This window comes from Echiichthys vipera, assembly GCF_963691815.1.
Source record: "Echiichthys vipera genome assembly, chromosome: 19".
In the NCBI taxonomy this organism is placed as follows: Eukaryota; Metazoa; Chordata; class Actinopteri; order Perciformes; family Trachinidae; genus Echiichthys; species Echiichthys vipera.
In genome coordinates, this window is record NC_139844.1 from 4,100,773 (window position 1) to 4,120,674 (window position 19,902).

The 19,902-nt window shown below is 41.3% G+C and overlaps 1 protein-coding gene across 1 annotated transcript; it reads left to right on the top strand.

Annotated features, from left to right (window-relative positions):
• Window positions 1-18,707: 18,707 nt before the first annotated feature.
• Window positions 18,708-19,262, top strand: LOC310962000 (gamma-crystallin M2-like; the record flags this gene model as incomplete). Its single annotated transcript, XM_083934328.1, has 1 exon — window positions 18,708-19,262. The coding sequence occupies one exon, from the start codon at window positions 18,708-18,710 to the stop codon at window positions 19,260-19,262; it is 555 nt and encodes a 184-aa protein (XP_083790454.1).
• Between the last annotated feature and the right edge of the window lie 640 nt (window positions 19,263-19,902).

The window sequence follows — 19,902 nt, forward strand, 5'->3', positions numbered from 1 at the left end:
ATAGTTTTATCCCGTTGTGTATGTGTTTTGAACATCTATCTATATTGACTGATCTGCTCAGTGCGCGTCTATCTCAGCGCAGGCTTCACTTGCTAAGCTGGGCAGGGAAATTAAGTCAGTGAATCAGTTAAACACTGTTAATTTCTTCACATGGAGCCGACATGAAAACTGTTTTGGTTTAGTAAAAATCTCCGCTATCGCTCAGGAGCTGCTGAGTTAAACAGCAGGGCAGGGGTCTGTTTCACAAAGCAGGTTAAAAAAACTCTGAGTCTAACCCTGAACTCTGAGTTGATCTACTCTGAGATAGGAAACTCTGAGTTTTCGGTTTCAGAAATGCAGATTTGTGTTAGGTTGATCAACTCAGAGTAGTTTGACCTGGAGTTAAGCGCGTGCACCACAAGTAAAAAAAGACAGCATCAATGGAACCCTGATTCGACGAGTGACCATGGCAACGGGGAAGCGGAGGGCTACGCTACAACTGCAACTGTCAATATAAATGCGCTCATACGGAGAGTTTGAGCAGGTTTACACCGCTGCAGCAGAAAAATAGAGGGAGACGGTGCGGGAGAACATTGCTGCTCGGGTCAGTGCATAAGTTTAAATGTAGTCCTGTTGCAATCACAGTAATATCACAGGGGAAACTGCTTGAGTGGGAGCCTATTAGTTTATTTCATTTAAGTGCAACCCCGTGGGGGAGAAGCGCACTTGGCAGCAGCTTAAGATGAAACATAAAAACATTTTTCACTCTCATGGTGACCCCTCATTTTGAGCATGTTTTACATGGTAAAGTAAATATTACCGTAAGTGGCTGTTTTTTATACAACATATAAATGTTGTATAGAAAACTCCCATTTGCAAAAAAACGCAGCGCAACACACAATATCTGCTGTTATATGAGAGCATGACTGGTTGTTAATGTTGGAAATGTAAGGAGGGATGAGATGGACTGTGACATGAAACGGTGTTGTGCCGTGAAATGCACCCCTCGCATTATAGGTGATATTCTGGATCAGAAGGCTATATAGGAGTAGTTTATATAGCGGTAACCCAACTAAAAGCACACACTTTTGAACCTATGAATTGCAAGAAAAGCTGGGATTATATTTAAGAAACGCTAAGTCAAATACATTCAACTTGCTCAAAAGATCCATTTCATTCATTTTGTAATTATGGCTGCGGTTTATTAAGGACGTCTATGCACGGTCTGATAATCATCTCCCGACGAATATTAAATTCTCTCTGCGGTAATGCGTCACCTTCATCCACGGGATCGTTATTAAAAGGACATGCCATGGTAGTGGAAATAGTCACCACCTAATATAACTTCTATATAGGCCTACTGAATGATTTAACTCCCTTTTGCAAAAAAACGCAGCGCAACACACAATATCTGCTGGGATATGAAACGGTACCGCTCAAAAAGAGAATTGCCCGGAAATGCAAGCAAATCTATAATCAATAGTTTGATAATCATCTCCCGACGAATATTTAATTCTCTGTGCAGTAATTCTTCACCTTCATCCACGGGATTGTTATCAAAAGGACATGCCATGGTAGTGAAATAGTCGCCACCTAATATAACTTCTAATGTCTGATTTTTGCAATGATTTTCTGAAAAAACTGACGACAGAACTATACTACACCAAAACTCGCCCGCTGACTGAATGAATGAGGAAATCAAACACCGTGTGTGGCTGAAAGAGGGCGGAGACAGAGAGAAACTCAAGGTTTTCTGAGAAAAACCTGGGGCCTGTTTCACAAAGCAGGTTTAGTGAAAACTCTGAGTATGTTAACCCTGAAATGAGGGAAACTCTGAGTTTTCCGTTTCACAAAGGGAGGTAACTCAAACCAGAGAAAGAGGGGTAACTCTAGCCTGTTTCACAAAGAGAGGTAACTTAACCTCTCTGTCAGTTACCATGGTAACATGCTCTCTGAAACTAACCTGGTCGGGACCAGGTTTTTCTCAGAAAACCTTGAGTTTCTCTCTGTCTCCGCCCTCTTTCAGCCACACACGGTGTTTGATTTCCTCATTCATTCAGTCAGCGGGCGAGTTTTGGCGAAGTATAGTTCCGTCTGTTTTTTCAGAAAATCACTGCAAACATCAGACATTAGAAGTTATATTAGGTGGCGACTATTTCACTACCATGGCGTGTCCTTCTGATAACAATCCCGTGGATGAAGCTGCAGCATTACTGCGCAGAGAATTAAATATTCGTCGGGAGATGATTATCAAACTATTGATTATAGATGTTCTTGCATTTCCAGGCAATTCTCTTTTTGAGCGGTACCGTTTCATGTCACAGCAGATATTCTGTGTTGCGCTGCGTTTTTTTTTGCAAATGGGAGTTTTTTATACAACATTGATATGTTGTATAAAAAACAGCCATTTACGGTAATATTTACTTTACCATGTAAAACATGCTCAAAATGAGGCGTCACCATGAGACTGTGCTGAGGTTTTACCTGTTTGAAAAATGTTTTTATGTTTCATCTTAAGCTGCGCTTCTCCCCCGCGGGGTTGCACTTAAATGAAATAAACTAATAGGCTCCCACTCATGCAGTTCCCCCTGTGATATTACTGTGATTGCAACAGGACTACATTTAAACTTATGCACTGACTCGAGCCGTAATGTTCTCCAGCACCGTCTCCCTCTCTTTTGCTGCTGCAGCGGTGTAAACCTGCTCAAACTCTCCGTATGAGCGCATTAATATTTCCACTTCCAGTTGTAGCGTAGCCCTTCGCTTCCCCGTTGCTATGGTGACTCGTCGAATCAGGGCTCCATTGATGCTGTCTTTTTTTACTTGTGGTGCACGCGCTTAACTCCAGGTCAAACTACTCTGAGTTGATCAACCTAACGCAAATCTGCTGTTCTGGAACCGAAAACTCAGAGTTTCCTATCTCAGAGTAGATCAACTCAGAGTTCAGGGTTAGACTCAGAGTTTTTTGAACCTGCTTTGTGAAACAGGCCCCTGGTCCCGACCAGGTTAGTTTCAGAGAGCATGTTACTGACCGAGAGGTTAAGTTACCTCTCTTTGTGATACAGGCTAGAGTTACCCCTCTGTCTCTGGTTTGAGTTACCTCCCTTTGTGAAATGGAAAACTCAGAGTTTCCCTCATTTCAGGGTTAACAGAATCAGAGTTTTCACTAAACCTGCTTTGTGAAACAGGCCCCAGGTCAACTCCTAACTCCTAAGACCCCCCCCCCCCCACACACACACACACACACACACACACACACACAAACACACGCATGCAAATAACTGTAATGGCAATTAGGCTCCTGACCCAAGTGTGAGACAGTCTAAGCTGCTGACTGATGTCGCAATCCAGCCTTCTTTACTAGGAGGTCAAAAAACACATCAAGCCAACACTGGTGGACATGCATTCCTTTGTACATATATACGTGCTTGTGTGCATATCCTTGCAAACAATACCTCTAGTGTAATGGGCTGTGCCAGCTGAAGGGGGGTGGTAGTCACACATGCACAGTAGATGCTTATCTTATTCACATGACACACAGATAGCTGAATCCACTGACAGTTTTGTGGGTTTAAGGCTTTACTATTTCTATTCAGTTGTACTTGATGATTCAATTCATCAGTCAAGTCATTCAATTTAATGCAATTTAATTCAATTTTATTTATAGTGCCAAATCCTAACAAAAGTTATCTCAGGACACTTTACAAACTAGGTAAAGACCACACTCTATGACTTATTTATGATAAACATAGACCCAACAATTCCCCCGTAGAGTACAGTGTCAACGAAAACCTTCACTATTACAGGCAGGAACGTCAGACAGACCCAGCTCTGTGGAGGACGGACATCTGTCTGCACCGGTTGGGGAGGAAGAAAAGGAGAGAGAGAAAAGACGGACAGATGGACATAATATCAATAATATCTATAGTAATGTGAATATGACTTATATGTTATGGCGGTTAATACAGCAGAATAGTAGAAACAAGCACAGCTAAGGTTATAGATTATAATAGTAGCAGGAAGCGTCATGCAGGACCACGGCAGCAGGCACCACCACGATCAGCAGAGACCTGCAAGACGACAAAGCACAAACAGCTCCGGGGAAGAAGTTGAATTAGTAACATGCATTGATGAGACATGAATGATAAAGACAGAGAGGAGAGAAGCTCAGAGTATCTGGTAAAGTATTATCCCCCGGCAGACTAGGCCGATAGCAGCATAATTAAGCAGAACGAAATCAGCTTAATAATAACAACATAGCTGAGGGCTCGTAAGCCCTAGCTGTAAGCTTTATCAAAATGGAAAGTTTTAAGTTTACTCTTAAATATGGGGACAGTGTCTGCCTCCCTAATAACACTTGGGAGTTGGTTCCACAGGAGAGGAGCTTGGTAGCTGAAGGCTCTGCCTCCCATTCTACTTTTGGAGACTCTAGGAATGACAAGTAGCCCTGCATTCTCAGAGTGCAGAGCGATCTAGTCGGGTGATACGGTTCTATCCCTTCTTTCCATGGGAAGTTGAATTCAAAAGCTATACAACGCTCCCTCAATTCAATACACTTTTTGCCTCCATATATTTTGACCAGTAGTTAATGGTTGCTAATGTTAACTAATGTTAGCAAACTTTAGACAAGTAATTACTAATTACTGAGGCATAAAAAAGAACATCCCAGAAACTACAATATGATGTTCTCCTTCACATACAAGTTTTCTGGTAAATACAACTACACCACTTCAGTCAGGGTTTTTTTTTTTTTTTTATATTTACTTTAGGGCATCCACAACAATTTTTTACTTTTTTTGTGTTGCTGGTCACAATTTTTTGAGAGGTGTAGCGCCAATTTTCATGTAGTGCCAATGTTTAGCAGATCTTCACCTTTGGTCAGGAAGCTTAATGATGATGTCTTCATGGCGACTGACTGAAGAGAATCTTTTATTGTCTCTCTAGTTTTTATGTCATTTTACAATTAAATAAATATTTAATTACCTGTGAATATAATATATCTTGTACTTTCTAGATTAGGTCCTATTCTTTCATTTTCTTGTTTGGCGGGGTACCCTGGCACCAACAACGAAGCATTGTTCCCGGTTCAAGTTCTGCCAAAGACCTTTGTTACATGTCATTCTCCATCTCTCTCCCGTCCTTTCATTGTATTTCATATATCTACTGTGTCTCTTGTACAAACACATAAAGGCTCCCCAAAATACTTAAAAATTGTTTTTCAAAGCGTCTCTATTGCATGAGAGATGTAAACCTCAAGTTGGGCCCTAGGTACTTTCCAGTGTTCACCTGCTGCCAATGCTTAGGATGGGTTTAATTTCCCTTCAATGTATTGTATGTGACAAATCAGTAAACTTTCTCTTTCAGTTTAATGTTGGCGTGGTGTGATACTGGTCATCAAGAAATTATGACGGCAAGAATAATCAAAATACATGGGGAATGGACACACACCATAATGTAGGCTGGGTGCAGAAGGGGCTTCTTTACCTGCTATGTACACAGACTCTTGTATCTCCCGTTTTTGTAGCAGCGGCTGGTGCCAGCTTCCCTGAGGCCATGTTAAGTTTTGCAAAGTGATAACGATGTTGGTTCTGCAGGGTTTGGAAGTGAAGGCTCTATTTCTTAAAGGGTGAATATGGAGAATGAGCAGAGCACCGCCATCTTGTGTCTCAAGATCAAGAACAAAAAATAATTCCAGCAGTAGGGTTGCCAGGTTCGTTGCCGAGTGTGTCAGCAATCAGCCTGCTCCATGTCAAGTGATGAATCATACAGGGTAACCACTTATTTTGACTTATCAATTAATTTTTTAAGTTTTTAATTTTAATTTCCTTTTTAAAGTATTAACATTAGCCAGTCTTCAACTGGAAGTCTTTGTAAAACCTGGAGACAGACCCGGTTCAGTAGCCTACAGGAGTTCGGAGTCTTTTTGAGCCTGTTTGAAACCACGTTTTTGTTGCTTTTTGTTTTCATCGTTTTTGTTAATTGTATTTCATGTAATTGGTTTTTTTTGGGTTCCTTTTTATAATATAGTGTGTGCGCGTGTGAGAGATATACCAGCCAAACTGTGAGGCCATTTTAATTCTCCCTCTCTCCTTGTGGACAGGTGCTGGAGCTCAGAGCGGCAACCCAATCCCTGGTGGCGGGTTCTTTATTTCTCAGTTGCGTGGGTGTGCAAGTGTCACGGGTGATATTATTTTTGGTTTGTTTCTCCCTCCTCTTTGGTTTTAAGGTCGCCGTGGCAAGCCCAGCTCTGTCCATCCCCTTTTATTGGCCCTGTGATTACTGTGAGATGGCTTTGTAAATTGTGAACTTAAGGAACCCGTTGAACAATAAAATTATTTCTATATTTTGAACACTGTCTCCTGCCCAGTGGTGATTCACGAACCTGTGTGATCTTATAGTCTCCTAGCAAAACAGTAACTACTTCCTGTGGCGAAATTCCCCAGGTGGCGTTGTTCGGCAACACTCACCCTTAGCTACCACCTCGCCACATTAACACAGAGCAGGACACCACCACCTTTGCCATGGGTGAAGGTATTATACCCAGAAACATTCCTGAAGAAGTTGTTGAAGTTGACCATGTGTCAGATAGGCCTAGATAATCAATATTTCAGTCTGCCAGTTGCTTTTCAATTTTTTTCCATTTTTGACATGGAAACATTTAGCCCGGGTGACACGGTGGTGGTCAGCACGGTCGCCTCACAACAAGAGGGCTCCTGGTTCGAATCCCAGCTGGGGCCCTTCTGTGTGGAGTTTGCATGTTCTCTGCATGGGTTTTCTCTGGGTTCTCCGGTTTCCTCCCACAGTCCAAAGACACGTGTTAGGTTCATTGATGACTCTAAATTTCCCATAGATGTGAATGGCTGTTTGTCTCAGTTCGTTTCTATGTGCCCTGTGAGAGACTGGTGTCCTGTCCAGGGTGTATCCAGCCTCACGCCCGATGTCAGCTGGGATCGGCTCCAGCCCCCCCACCCCCCGCAACCCCGACAGGGACAAGCGGTTGAAGCTGAATAAATGAACATTTACTCCACCAAACATCCCTTTTGCTTTCACTTTTGATCCCATATACATGAGCATGGAGCAAGAGCATTAGCTAGGGTAAATTAGTTCGTAATGTTAATTGTTGCAATGCAATGTCCGCAAATTGCGAAAATCCTCCACCATGCTAAAGCCCATACACTCTGGTTGAGCCTTAGGTGTTGGCAAGCTAACGTTAGCAGGCTAGCTGCGACTTCCCAAGCTGCATGGATCTGGTGTTGCTTACTTTGTAACGTTAGCTGAGAAGGTAATTTGCAAGCCAGTTAGACCAGCCCAGGGAATTGGATGAATTAGCTGATATTATCCACTGGGGATAGCATTTTGCTAATTTAGTAGCTTAAAGCACAATATATTTCCCATGTCAGTGTTTCCTTTAGGATTTTTATCATTACCGGTGGGAAAGGGTTTTGTTGTAGCACCCCAACCCAGTCGAGTCCATGCTGTTCCTCCACTAATCTGAATAGGCCAGCAGCCGGCGGACCCTCTCCCACCACTGGAGGTCTGATCCTGGACTGCCCCGAGTCTGACTCCCCGCCAGGCCTTGTTGCTGCTGTTACAGGACAGCTGCCAACCTAAGGTCCGTTTCCAGGCTTCCGCTGCAGAATTTATTACAGAAGAAAAGCATGTGTGGACTCTGTGCCAGTTTGTGTCTTGATGTTGGTGGACTCTATTTAGCTATCAATGTTACCTGTAGGTGAGCTGAAGAGAGGAGAGGGACTCGGGAGTGCACAACATGTCACATCCTTTGGAGTTTCCCGGAAAATCCATCCCGAATTCTTTACAAATTCTGTTACAGGCAACTGAGAAAGTCTGGGATGGACAAGTCAGGTAATAATCTGTTTGCCCATTGGCAATAAAAACAAAATGATTAATGCATGTAAAAAGTTACACACAGAACCTTTGGCTGGCAAGAACAGGATCATGGATACGCATTCTTCAGATTATACTTGTTTATTTACACAGTTCTAAGTAGTTTTCACCTTTTGGGGGAGCGCGCAGAAATGGACGAGCCACGTAAAAATAGAGTTGAGCAGTGTTGTGTCGGTGCCCCATGAATTTTAACTTTAAAAAAGGAGACAATGGATCTTTTAAGATTAAAGAAAGAATATAAAATTACATCACAATTGTTAACTTACAAATGTCATCTAATTGAATTCATATGTAATAAAAGTCAATGTGCTCTGCTTTGTGTACAGTATTGCTGTTATTTTAATGTATTTTATGTCTTTTTGAAATACATTGCAGAGTCCATTCACTGACTCTCTGACACATGTTTACACACACTTGTGCTATTATACTTGTTACTAACACCACAGATGTTGTGATGTGTAAAGCTATCTTTTCAATTTGGCATTCTGATCATATATGGCTGGGTAGAAAACAGCTTCTTTATTTCAGCTACAAAATCTTAATCACAACTAAGACAAAAACAAAGACGATATACGCTTCACTTTGTTTAGCAAGTGTTTACAGATGCAATGAGCTTCACAATCAAAGTCTAGCATTTCACATTAAGTGAAGAACTTTGGACAGGCCTGTCCCAACACATGCTGACATGCATTCATGACACAATGTAACTGTCATTTATTCTCCGGCCTGACGAGAGGACTGTCGCATAATAAGCACTGTGGTGACTGAGCGATGTTACTAGGAATGGCCGACTGAGCTTCTATGGTGTATCCAATACAGAACACATCAGCGCCCGCTGCTGCTGCTGCTGCTGCTGCTGCTGCTGCTGCTCTGTGACCTCTGTGAAGGCAGCGCCATGAGAGCACTAAAGGTGTTAGCTGTATGCTGCCCAACTGGCTGGACTTATTTGCTCTGGTGCAGCGATACTTTATATCACAGACAGACAGAAAAATGTGAGGCCATCATTAGGGATTATTTTTTTCATGCACATAAAGCAATATGATAAATAAAGAAACATGAGCATGACATCTTACTCTGACCGTGCATTCCCACCAAAAGCGATGGAGGTGATTAAATCGCCCGGAACGCCAGTGCTTATAGGGGTCTGAATGCTTTTAAAAGAACATAATTGAGCTCTCAGAGGAAGTGTGTGGCTCTTAAAAGAGCCGTTGTGTTGTAGTGAGATCAGGTCGCCAGTGATTTAACCTCTGAAGCCGTACAGGTGCTGCCCGGTCTCCTCCTCAGACAGCTTTCTTCTTCTTCTTCTATATTTCAGACAGACTACATGCCTAAAGGCACGTCACTGCCACCCACAGTTCATAGTTATATCCATTATATTATATCCAAAGGAACAGTCTGGTTTCCCCCAAGGATTGCAACAATGACGGCTTTGGTGAGCCCGGGGAGCCCCTCGATGTTTTACAGAGAACTTTGATGACGCTAACTGCAATCTCAACGCTGATTGGCTGTCGCAGCACAGCTTCATGCAATGTCGCTTGAAAAGTTAAAATTTTTCAACTTGAAGCGGCACACACAATGAGGCGATGGACGCTTCATCGCATCGCTCTTATCGCTCAGAACGCGTCGCCCAAAGCGACATCGCGCGTCGTTGCGTCATTTACATTGATTTTGAATGGCAGCTTGACGCTATCATTGCCTCCATTGCTTTTGGTCTGAATGCCGGTGAGGTGCTTAAACTGCAGCCTTAAAATGAGGTTAAAATTTCAACAGTGCATTTAGAATGGGTTTAGATCACCGGTGGATCAAACACTCCACTTTAAAAGTTGTGGGCACTATAAAAGTGTTTGTTAACAGACTGTCATCCTGCTGCAGTATTATGTGTGTGTGTGTGTGTGTATGTGTGCGGTTGTGTGTAAATGGAAGAGAGAGAGAGAGAGAGAGAGAGAGAGAGAGAGAGAGAGAGAGAGAGAGAATATGCAGCAAAGGACCACGGGTCAGAATCCGCTGCAGCACTCCTTTGAACAAGCCCGTGCAATGATACGCGTGCACAGATTATTTTCTGAGCTGTGTTCTTCTTCACCACCGGATAAAAGTGTCTACTCTAATTCAGCGTGTTGTTGTGGCGTCTGTACTACCACACGTCACATCCCGCTGCAAGCTACATCCAATCAGCAACCAGGCTTGTCTCAGGGGTTTGAGCAGCCGCTCTAGCGACTCAAATGCAAATAAGGGGCATTTCGGTGAGATAGACCTGCCTCATTCCCAGTATTCAACCACCCACCTAGCGATGGAGGTGGAGCCCTGTTCATTCCAAGAAAGTTGCTTGGTGACTCATGAAGCCAAAGGACTTCCATTTCGGCGTCTTGAAATACCCATACACTGGCAGTGTGGCCAATAGAGCAAGCGCATCAGAGATTTATCCCAGCCGAGCTGGCTACTTCTGGTTTAGCACTCCGATAACTTGAATGGGGATTAAATGATTTAAACAAGTGGCTCTGCACTTTCGTTTTAACTTTTTCTTGTGGGGGATGTGATGGGCAAGCCAAGCCTTTAGCCATGGTGACATGCTAAGGATTTTGGAATGACTGGAATGATGCAGTGTCCTCTTGTGGCAATCCAAAATAAACCAGGAATTCCACAGATGGCTGTACAGACTGTACAATCGCGAGCTAGACAGCTTTTTCAAGTCACCAATGATAATCGACATAATGAAAATTCACCACAATCAATTTAGAGTATACTGAGTGATTTTATCTCGATCTGAGGTTAAAAAAAAAAGAAAGGGAAAATAGAAACAGCATTGTTGAGGCACACGTGCAGTGATATCTGGTAAATAGTCTTAAAAAGTGCTTACACCTCAGATCCCCATAGTAAACAGAACCAGTTGAAGTGTGAGCACTAACATCTGAAGTAGAGCTGAAGTAAAAAAAGCTCTACTTCAGATTTTAGTGCTTATACTTCAACTGGTTCTGTTTACTATGGGGATTTTGAAACATTTGTTATTACTAACTGTGCACATATAGAAGTTAAATAAAAATGATTTAGCATGCTTTCACATTATTACCAATTTAACAAAGATGAAATAACTAAAGGATATTGTAGATAAGCTTCAGGTTAAAACTAGGTGCAGTAGGATGAGAGGGGACCAGCCCCAGGAAGTAGAAGTTACAGAGTAGGGAGTGTTCTTTCTACAGGAACTGGCTGTTCATTGGAGGAACCGTGTGACCAGGCAGAGGATTCAACTTGTGAATGAATGAGAGCCAGTCTGGGAGTGACTGAAATTCCAAAGTCTGAACCAGAGACTGCCTCAGCAACATTCTGAACCAATCACAATATCCCAATGAACTTTATTGCTGTATAAATTCTTTGTGAAGGGAGGGTTCGCTGCGCTCTTTTCTGGCTCATTGGTTGCAGCAACAGCTTGGCTGAAAGACAGGATGACTGCGATATCTGACCCCAGAGAGACCCCTTGGCCAAGCAGAATATTTGTTGCTGTTTTAATAATACATTTATTAAACTTTAAGAAGTAGTTTGACTGTCCTTGAGTAAAAACGGGACAATACATGTCTAAATGTTGAAAAACCTCCTCTCTTTAACAACATGTAGCTGCCATCCTCTGGTGACCAGTCAAGCTAGTTCAGTGCAGTCTTACATAGTGCATTAAAATCTAACATTTTTATACTTTGTCAATATGTACATGCTGCACATGGTTAGATTGGTTAGATGCTGTGCAATTCAATCATTTAGTTCATTTTATAAAACTCATGAGCACGAAAGCATAATTAATTCAGAATTACAGGAGTAGTAAACTTGGAGTAAATCTGGAGACTCCCTATTTGTTTGGTGGTGGTAAATTCTGAATACAGGTTCATTCCTTAGTTATTTACTTTAACTACTACTTCTTCTTATTAGTTCTTTTTTAAATTTTACTCCATAAGTATTCACATTTCAAAAGAATCAAAAGGGCTATTCATAGGGGTGTAGGTGCAACCGGCACCCAAAGATGATTATTCATTTCTGGATTAATGTGAACTTTCAGTTTTATTATGAGAAGGCCTCGGCCTGCTCAAGCCAAAGGGACGACTAGGCCCAAAGCCTGGCTGCCTTTGTCTCTGAAACAAAGGCCTGCCATGCCTTCTCCCCACAAATCACACCCAGGTGTAATTCTCCAAGGGTTCCCCAAACTGTTCATTGGCTGACTTGACCTCTGGGGATGACATCACCAGGGCCTATATAAAGTGTAGCACACAACCTGCACTTCCTCTTCCTCTCGCTCTTTCTCCCGGATCCCTCTCCCCCGGTTCTCTCTCGGCCTCTCTTCCTTCGCACTCAACTCGACACGCTCCTGCGGATCCAGGAGACCAGCTTCCCGTTGTCCCCTCAGCCCTGGACCTGGCCTATGGCGATCACCAGCAAAAGTTTAACCAACCGGTTATCCTCAACTGAGCACAACAAAGAGCGATCTGTTTCCTCTTTTGCCTAAGATCAACGAACAAGACAAGAACCTTTCTTCAACCAGCTTCCTTTCTTCAACCAGCCCCTGGCATCAAGCAACGCAAAACATCTCCCATCTCATGGACTGGAAACTAATCACCAACTGGGCATTACTACATGTTATAGGACTTTATGAACGGCTAGATACAATTGTAACTTTGTCATAGGAACTAAGAACTGAGATTTCAGGCTGCGGGCCTTTGTGTAACTTAAATGTTTACACCTTCTCTGCAGGGGTCCAAGCCCCCACCTCTCCTCTTTGTCTCTCTCACACACACACACACACACACACACACACACACACACACACACACACACACACACACACACACACACACACACACACACACACACACACACACACACACACACACACATACACACACACACACACACACACACACACACACACAAACACACACAGTTGCTGTTAGCTTTAGTTAGTTTATTGTGTTTTGTTTGTTGCATTTATTAATCTGTTAATAAATGTTTGTGTTTACCATATGTCTGTTTATTTAATATTACACAAAGATGAATGAGCCAGCTTCTACAAAGAAAAAAACTTTTAAATCCTTCAACTAATTAAACTATTATATTTATCGGTGTTTAACCCTTAATTAGTAGTTTAATATATTTAAAGAGACTTTAATATTAGTTGTCACTCCGTCTATGACGGTGGTGCCCCGAGGAACTCTGGTTTGACTAAAGTAATTTTTATTATTATCTTTGATAATTATTGGTGATAACTAATATTTACTTGATTAACGATAAGTTTATTGAGAATACTCAATCTCATAATCTGAACGTGAGTCAAGGCCCTACATTTGATTGGGTCTCCGTGTGAAGTTTTAATAAATTAAAGTTATTAATTTTAGTAATTTTTCTTTATTAATTTTCTTAATCAAATATTTCATTTGATAGTCACACTATTGATCCAATTAAACCCAAAGTACCTACAGGGGGAAAAGTATATTTCCTTTTATTCCTGTAAAGGGGTGTTGGGTGTGCTCAATTTTATTTGGTTGGTGCCTATAAATTACTTATTTATTTATTTTTTGATGGTTCTTAGACTTCAACTGCTTTAAGGACTTCTTTTTCTGACCTTTCAGCTTTCACCTTTAGAACTGTGGCTGACTTAAGTTTCACGTTTAGCTGAACTGATTCTGAAAGTACCTAAATGAGCACGTAGAGGAAGTGCTTTCACTGCATTTCAGTTCCTTTTTTCTACAACATGATGAGTAGTCAAGAAGATATTTAGAGACCGCTCTCAATGACAGAACCATTTAGCGCTCCTTCCTTATAAAGTGAAATTTCTGTGTGAAATCATCCCAGGTTTTTTTTAGACAAATCGAGTCATCAAATAAGCCATCGAGAACAATTGTTTTCAGGTATAACTGTAGATTTTCCTTGAGACCTGCGTAATGTTTTTGTGCTGCAGGGAAAGATGCTGTGGGACATTTCCAAACCTTTTACCATCTATTATTAACTTATATTTCACCAAACTATCAAACCATAATGTTGATGTGTTTTGCTGGAATACACCATCAATGGGCTCCTTCCCTTTGGACTGACTTTGGTAATTGACTTGAATGGAGAAGCTGGTACTGGGGCCAGTAGGTAAGTCTTTCAAAACACTCTTTAATAAACTCAGTGTTCAGTAACTACGTTGTTGGTGCTTTGGTTAATGTGTAAGAACTCTTATCATCCTACTGCAGAAGTTTCTTTTTTTTGAGCAGTATTAGTGGTTAAAAAAGACGTTGAAATGTGATCAACTCGCTGCCCCGAGCTAATCAGTGTTAGCTGCAGCAGGCTGTTAGCGGCCATAGTTCATACACAAATAAAATTGTCTCGATGGCTTATTTGATGACCCAATTTGCCTAAAAAGACCCTGGCATGATTTTACACCAGAATTTCACTTTAAACTTTATATAACCACAACGACACATGCAAACATATATGAACACAATCACTCATTTCTGCTTTCTGTACATTACGAGCTGTTCACTGAAGCTAACTGTTGGAGATGGAGTAGAAGATCCTAGTTTGTAGCTTTAAGAGCAGCAGTTAGGATGGCCTGACCAGGCTGCTCTTCAGCTGTGTGCAGTTTAATAAGCAGCAATTATTCTGTATGACATGTTCATATCAAGTCCCCTGCCGCCACTGCTGCACGTGTGGCTTTACCCTGGGAAAGCAGCGTATGAGTCAAGGCTGCCAACACACAGCTGAACACTTCTTATCAAAGCTCAGTTAATCAGTGATCTGATCCTGGATCAACAGCTGTGCTGCTCAACCTTTTTGGCTCCTGGCCTTAAAACACACACTTTGAGTCAGGGATTTTATTTTTCGCATGCAAGCTATTTTCCTGCATTTATGTGTAATTTTATTGTATCTTTCCAGCTTTGTTTGGCAATTGAACTACTATGCCAATGTTATTCCTTTGAATAACAAATTCTGTTTGAGCTAAAAGCTTTTCCTGAACAAAATTCCTGAGTTTTGGAGGATTTGTCCCAGAGAAGCAATTGTGGATAAAGTCCACTATGAGACTGGTGCATTTGACCTCACCTTTCACATCCGTCTAACTTGTGTAAGATGTTTTTATGCTGTTTGTATAATTGCAAGAAAAAAAAAATACATCTTAGAAAAAGGCAAAGACCTACCTGACTTTGAAGGCTTTGACAAACTGATTGATTAGACAAATCTATCACCTATAGAGATTTGATTTGTTTTTGCATGTTCTCCTTTTTGAGAGTATTAGAACATGGTTTGACTAATTTTGTGTCCAACTGTGTTATTCGGGAGGCAGACACTGTCCCCATATTTAAGAGTAAACTTAAAACTTTCCTCTTTGATAAAGTTCACAGCTAGGGCTTACGAGCCCTTAGCTATGTTGTTATTTTTAAGCTGATTTTGTTTTGCTTAATGATGCTGCTATAGGCCTAGTCTTTTGTCATGATTTGGCACTATATATAAAATTTAATTGAATTGAATTAAACTGAATTATCACCACTACTAGTTACTACCCATTGATCATATTTACCACCATAATTGTTACTATCATTGTCATATTGCATCACCTTAGCTGTACTTGTTTCTACTATTCTACTATATTAACTGCCATAAAATACAAGTCATATTCACATTACTATAAATATTATTATAGTCACTTTTGTGCTTGCTTGGATCTCTGGAAGTGTCTGTCTGTCTGTCTTTGTGTCTGTCTATGTCTCTCTGTCCATCTGTCCGTCTTTTCTCTCCATAGAGCTGGGTCTGTCCGGGGTTCCTGCCTGTTAAAGGGAAGGTTTTTGTGTCCACTGTGTACTCAATGGGGGAATTGTTGGGTCTATGTAAATCATAAATAAGTCATAGAGTGTGGTCTTTACCCACTCTATCAAGTGTCTTGAGATACATTTTTTTATGATTTGGCACTGTAAATAAAATTGAATTGAAATTGATTAGAAATTAAATTGAGTTAATGTAAGTACAGGGCTGCACGGTGGTGTAGTGGTTAGCACTGTCGCCTCACAGCGAGAAGGTTCCAGGTTCGCAACCCGGCCTGGGATAAGTGGTTGAAGATGAATGAATGTTAGTATAGGTCTTGGGGAAGCAAGACATCTAACCCTTGAGTTTCAAACATCAAGTCTTGTGTGGGGAAGAGAGTCTTGTTTTCCAGACACACCCCTCTTCCACTGAGTCCGCCATGTTTCTATTGCAGCCCTGAAAAGACAAAACAAACACTGGCTCTAGAGAAGACTTTTCACATTGTTAGGTTACCTGAAGGCCAACATTGGTTCCCTACATGATTAGATGGGGGGGTATTCACCTAACCTTCCAGCTAGATGCTGCTAAATCCTACACACTGCTCCTTTAAAGGTATTCTTGACATTATAGCTTCTTCTTTTTTGTTAATTTTACCTTAATCTAATCAAAAGGTCTCAGACATGTGTAATTAAGGAATTTTGTTCCGTAGTTATTCCTTCTTAATGGTAATTCTGCCACCATTCACAGCATTGAACTTATAGTACAGGCAGTATATTACGTTGATGTTAGGAATGGAGGCAGATTACCTTAAAACAAAAACAGGAATTCCTCTGCTGCTCATTCTCTTCCACACCCTATACTGTCTGTAGACAAACACCACAGGAGAATACAAGCACTTTGTGCTGACATTTGTTATTTGCTTGACCTGGAACAGCAGTCAGAGATGCCATAACTCAGTTTAACTACCATGTTGGGTTTAATGGAGTGGCCACAAAGCAAAGTCTTAATGGTTGTATGAAAACATCCACTGTTATGGTTCAGTCAGCTGATTGCAACATCACCTTACTAACATACAGCTGAGTTGCTGAGCTTTACGAACTTCAGGAAGTTCTTATCTTTAATAAACATTTTTTAAAAACATGATCAGCCTCATTTGCCCCAAGACCTGCATGAACGAGGGTGTAAACGTTTTATCTTTGCCGTCATGGCCGAGAAAACATCTTAGCCACAAAGCTCAAGAGAGATAAAACAGAGTGGTATGCTGAGTGAAGCAATACTGCAACCAATACCAAGTGAAAGGGATATGGTCACAGTTAACATGATATTGGAGTCTGCTTCACTCCCCCACAACTTCTTCTGTGTTAATGGCAGTCTTTTTCATTTGTAGCGATCCCTGCTGATTTTAAATAGTTCCATTGTCACTTTTGATGCTTGACTTAAACCATATCGGGCAGCTCTGAAAGGGCTGATGTCTGTAGCCGAGGTCAGTCAAAAGTATTCACCAATTCATAACACATCACCATCCAGGGGCGGCACGGTGGTGTGATGGTTAGCACTGTCGCCTCACAGCAAGAGGGGCACTTCTGTGTGGAGTTTGCATGTTCTCCCCGTGTGGGTTTTCCTCCCACAGTCCAAAGACATGCACGTGTTAGGTTAATTGATGACTCTAAGTTGCCCGTAGGTGCAATGGATGGACAACACCATCCAGAGCGACATTATCTTAAGATATCGAGTTTCGGAGGACCAAGTACAATAACTTCAGTTTTGTATCAGAAAATTGATGACTAACTTGCCAGTAACTGACCTGACAGTAAAGAGTTTCACCATGAAAGTGTAACATTTTTCCAAAAGAGCTGTATTCATGAGTAGTTACACTGATTCTGACCTTTAATTACCATAGTATTGTATAATGGATCAACTTTTTACCTCTAGCAGTTTCCTCCAAATAAACCTCAGGCTAAAATGGCAGTTAGTTCAGCTGTGTGACTTTTTTGTGGTTTGAATTAACAAAGCAGCATAAAATCAGACTTTAAAAAACCATACAAACGATTCAATTAGATCAGATATACAGACTTCTATCCTGAATCAGAGCAACATTCAGCAGGTGGACTACCAAATGCAGAAGTTCACCCTGATACAACTGAAAGGCCAAAAACAATGCTCCCATCTGTCAAACTACCAAAACAACATGTGGTGCATGGATAATCCTTCCCTGCCACTGCACACTGCCGTAACCTAAGGCCAGCAAAATAAAGACATGCTCCTGTATAACCACTTGGTCATGAACTGGATGTGCTGAAAAAAAATTGACACTTGTAATAACTAAGACACATTCCTTCACCAGACTTCAAAATATGATATTCTATTTGAAACTCTGAAACAGGATGGTTGAGTTAAGTTTAGACAACAAAAGGTTACAGTTAACTTTAGGAAACAAACGACTTGGTTAAGATAAAAAAAAAAAAAAGGTGTCGCTTAGTACTTCCTGAACACAAGCATTAAAATGTCACCTGATTTTCTTTGCGCCAGATGTAATTTCTACAGTAATAAATACATGGATTACATACAAATTACAGTTCATAATTTTTTCGAGGGTTTATGTACTACTACACTTAAATATTCAATAAACGTATAGAAATAATACGTTTATTGGCATATGGGAACCTTCTTGAATAACAAATCTTCGCTGACATTAATGGATGATCTGGCAAACTGCTAAGAATGAGACGATAATACAAAGAATAAATTCCAAAGCTAAGGATGGTTTTGTGCACTACAGTGATGTAAGCCTTTTGCAGGTTTTACAAAAGGTACTACTGCTTTGTGTTAACCCTTTGAAAAAGGTTTTGTCTGGTAGTATTCGTCAGGTCTTTTGGGGGAACACCAGTCAATGTGGATACCCTCAGTGCTCTATGGGCTTCTATGGTATGTTGCTGGGTCAGGCGGTTTTCACAAAGGGGACCGCTGCTTGTCAGGTATAAAAAGGAAGGCTTCCAACAGGTAGACAAGCAGTACAGCTCCAAGTGCAGCAGCAGCAGCAGCCTCGCATCTAGTGACAACATCTGGCAAAGATGACCTCCAGCAACATGAACATGATGAACAGGATCATCTTCTACGAGGACACCAACTTCCAGGGCCGCTCCTATGAGTGCATGAGCGACTGCCCTGACATGTCCACCTACCTGAACCGCTGCCACTCCTGCAGGGTGGAGAGGGGCTGCTTCATGGTCTACGACCGCACCAACTTCATGGGAAACCAGTACTTCATTAGGAGGGGCGAGTACGCTGACTACATGAGCATGATGGGCATGAGCGACTGCATCAGGTCCTGCCGCATGATCCCTATGCACAGAGGCTCCTACAGGATGAGGATCTACGAGAGGGACAACTTCCAGGGTCAGATGCATGAGCTGATGGAAGACTGTGAGAACATCATGGACCGCTACAGCATGTCCAACTTCATGTCCTGCAACGTGATGGAGGGCCACTGGCTGATGTACGAGCAAGCCCACTTCAGAGGAAGGATGATGTACATGAGGCCCGGAGAGTACAGGAGCTTCAGGGACATGGGCATGGGCAGCATGAGGTTCATGAGCATGAGGCGTATCATGGATTCCTGCTACTAGACAATGAGTTATTATTGTGCAGAAATTAGTGCCTAAAGAAATACAAGAAAATTAGTGACTAAGCAACTGATTTGGATGAAAAAGATCAGCAACCACTGAATTGCACGGATGTCTTTGGATAAATAGATGGCTGATAAATAGAAGAATACCCTAATAAAGTCTGCTTTATTATGAAAACTTATGTTGGAGGTAATGCTTTTCATTGTTCTCTTCTAATTACTTTCTTTCCTATTCCTACATTGATGAAGAAAACTTGTACTATTTGATGATCCTTCCAGATGATGACCATGGGTGCTATGGCAAAAATATCATATCACAAGTAAAGTCACGATTACAGTTTTATCACGTTTTTTTGCATTGATTTTTAATTATTACTTAATTATTATTATAGTTACTGAACAGTGCAACCAAAGTAATGTATTTCCCTTTGTCAAAACATAGCTGTAAAAGAGAGAAAATATAACAGAGAATTTAGGGAAAAGAACCTTTAATCCTTCACAACCTAATATCGTCATATCATCCACCCCTAGTTTAATAACACAAATCTGATCAGAGAAGGCATATGTGTATATGATCATGGATACCAGCAAACTTGAAGAGTAGAATAACACATCACAAAATATGCAGCAACCTTTTCAAA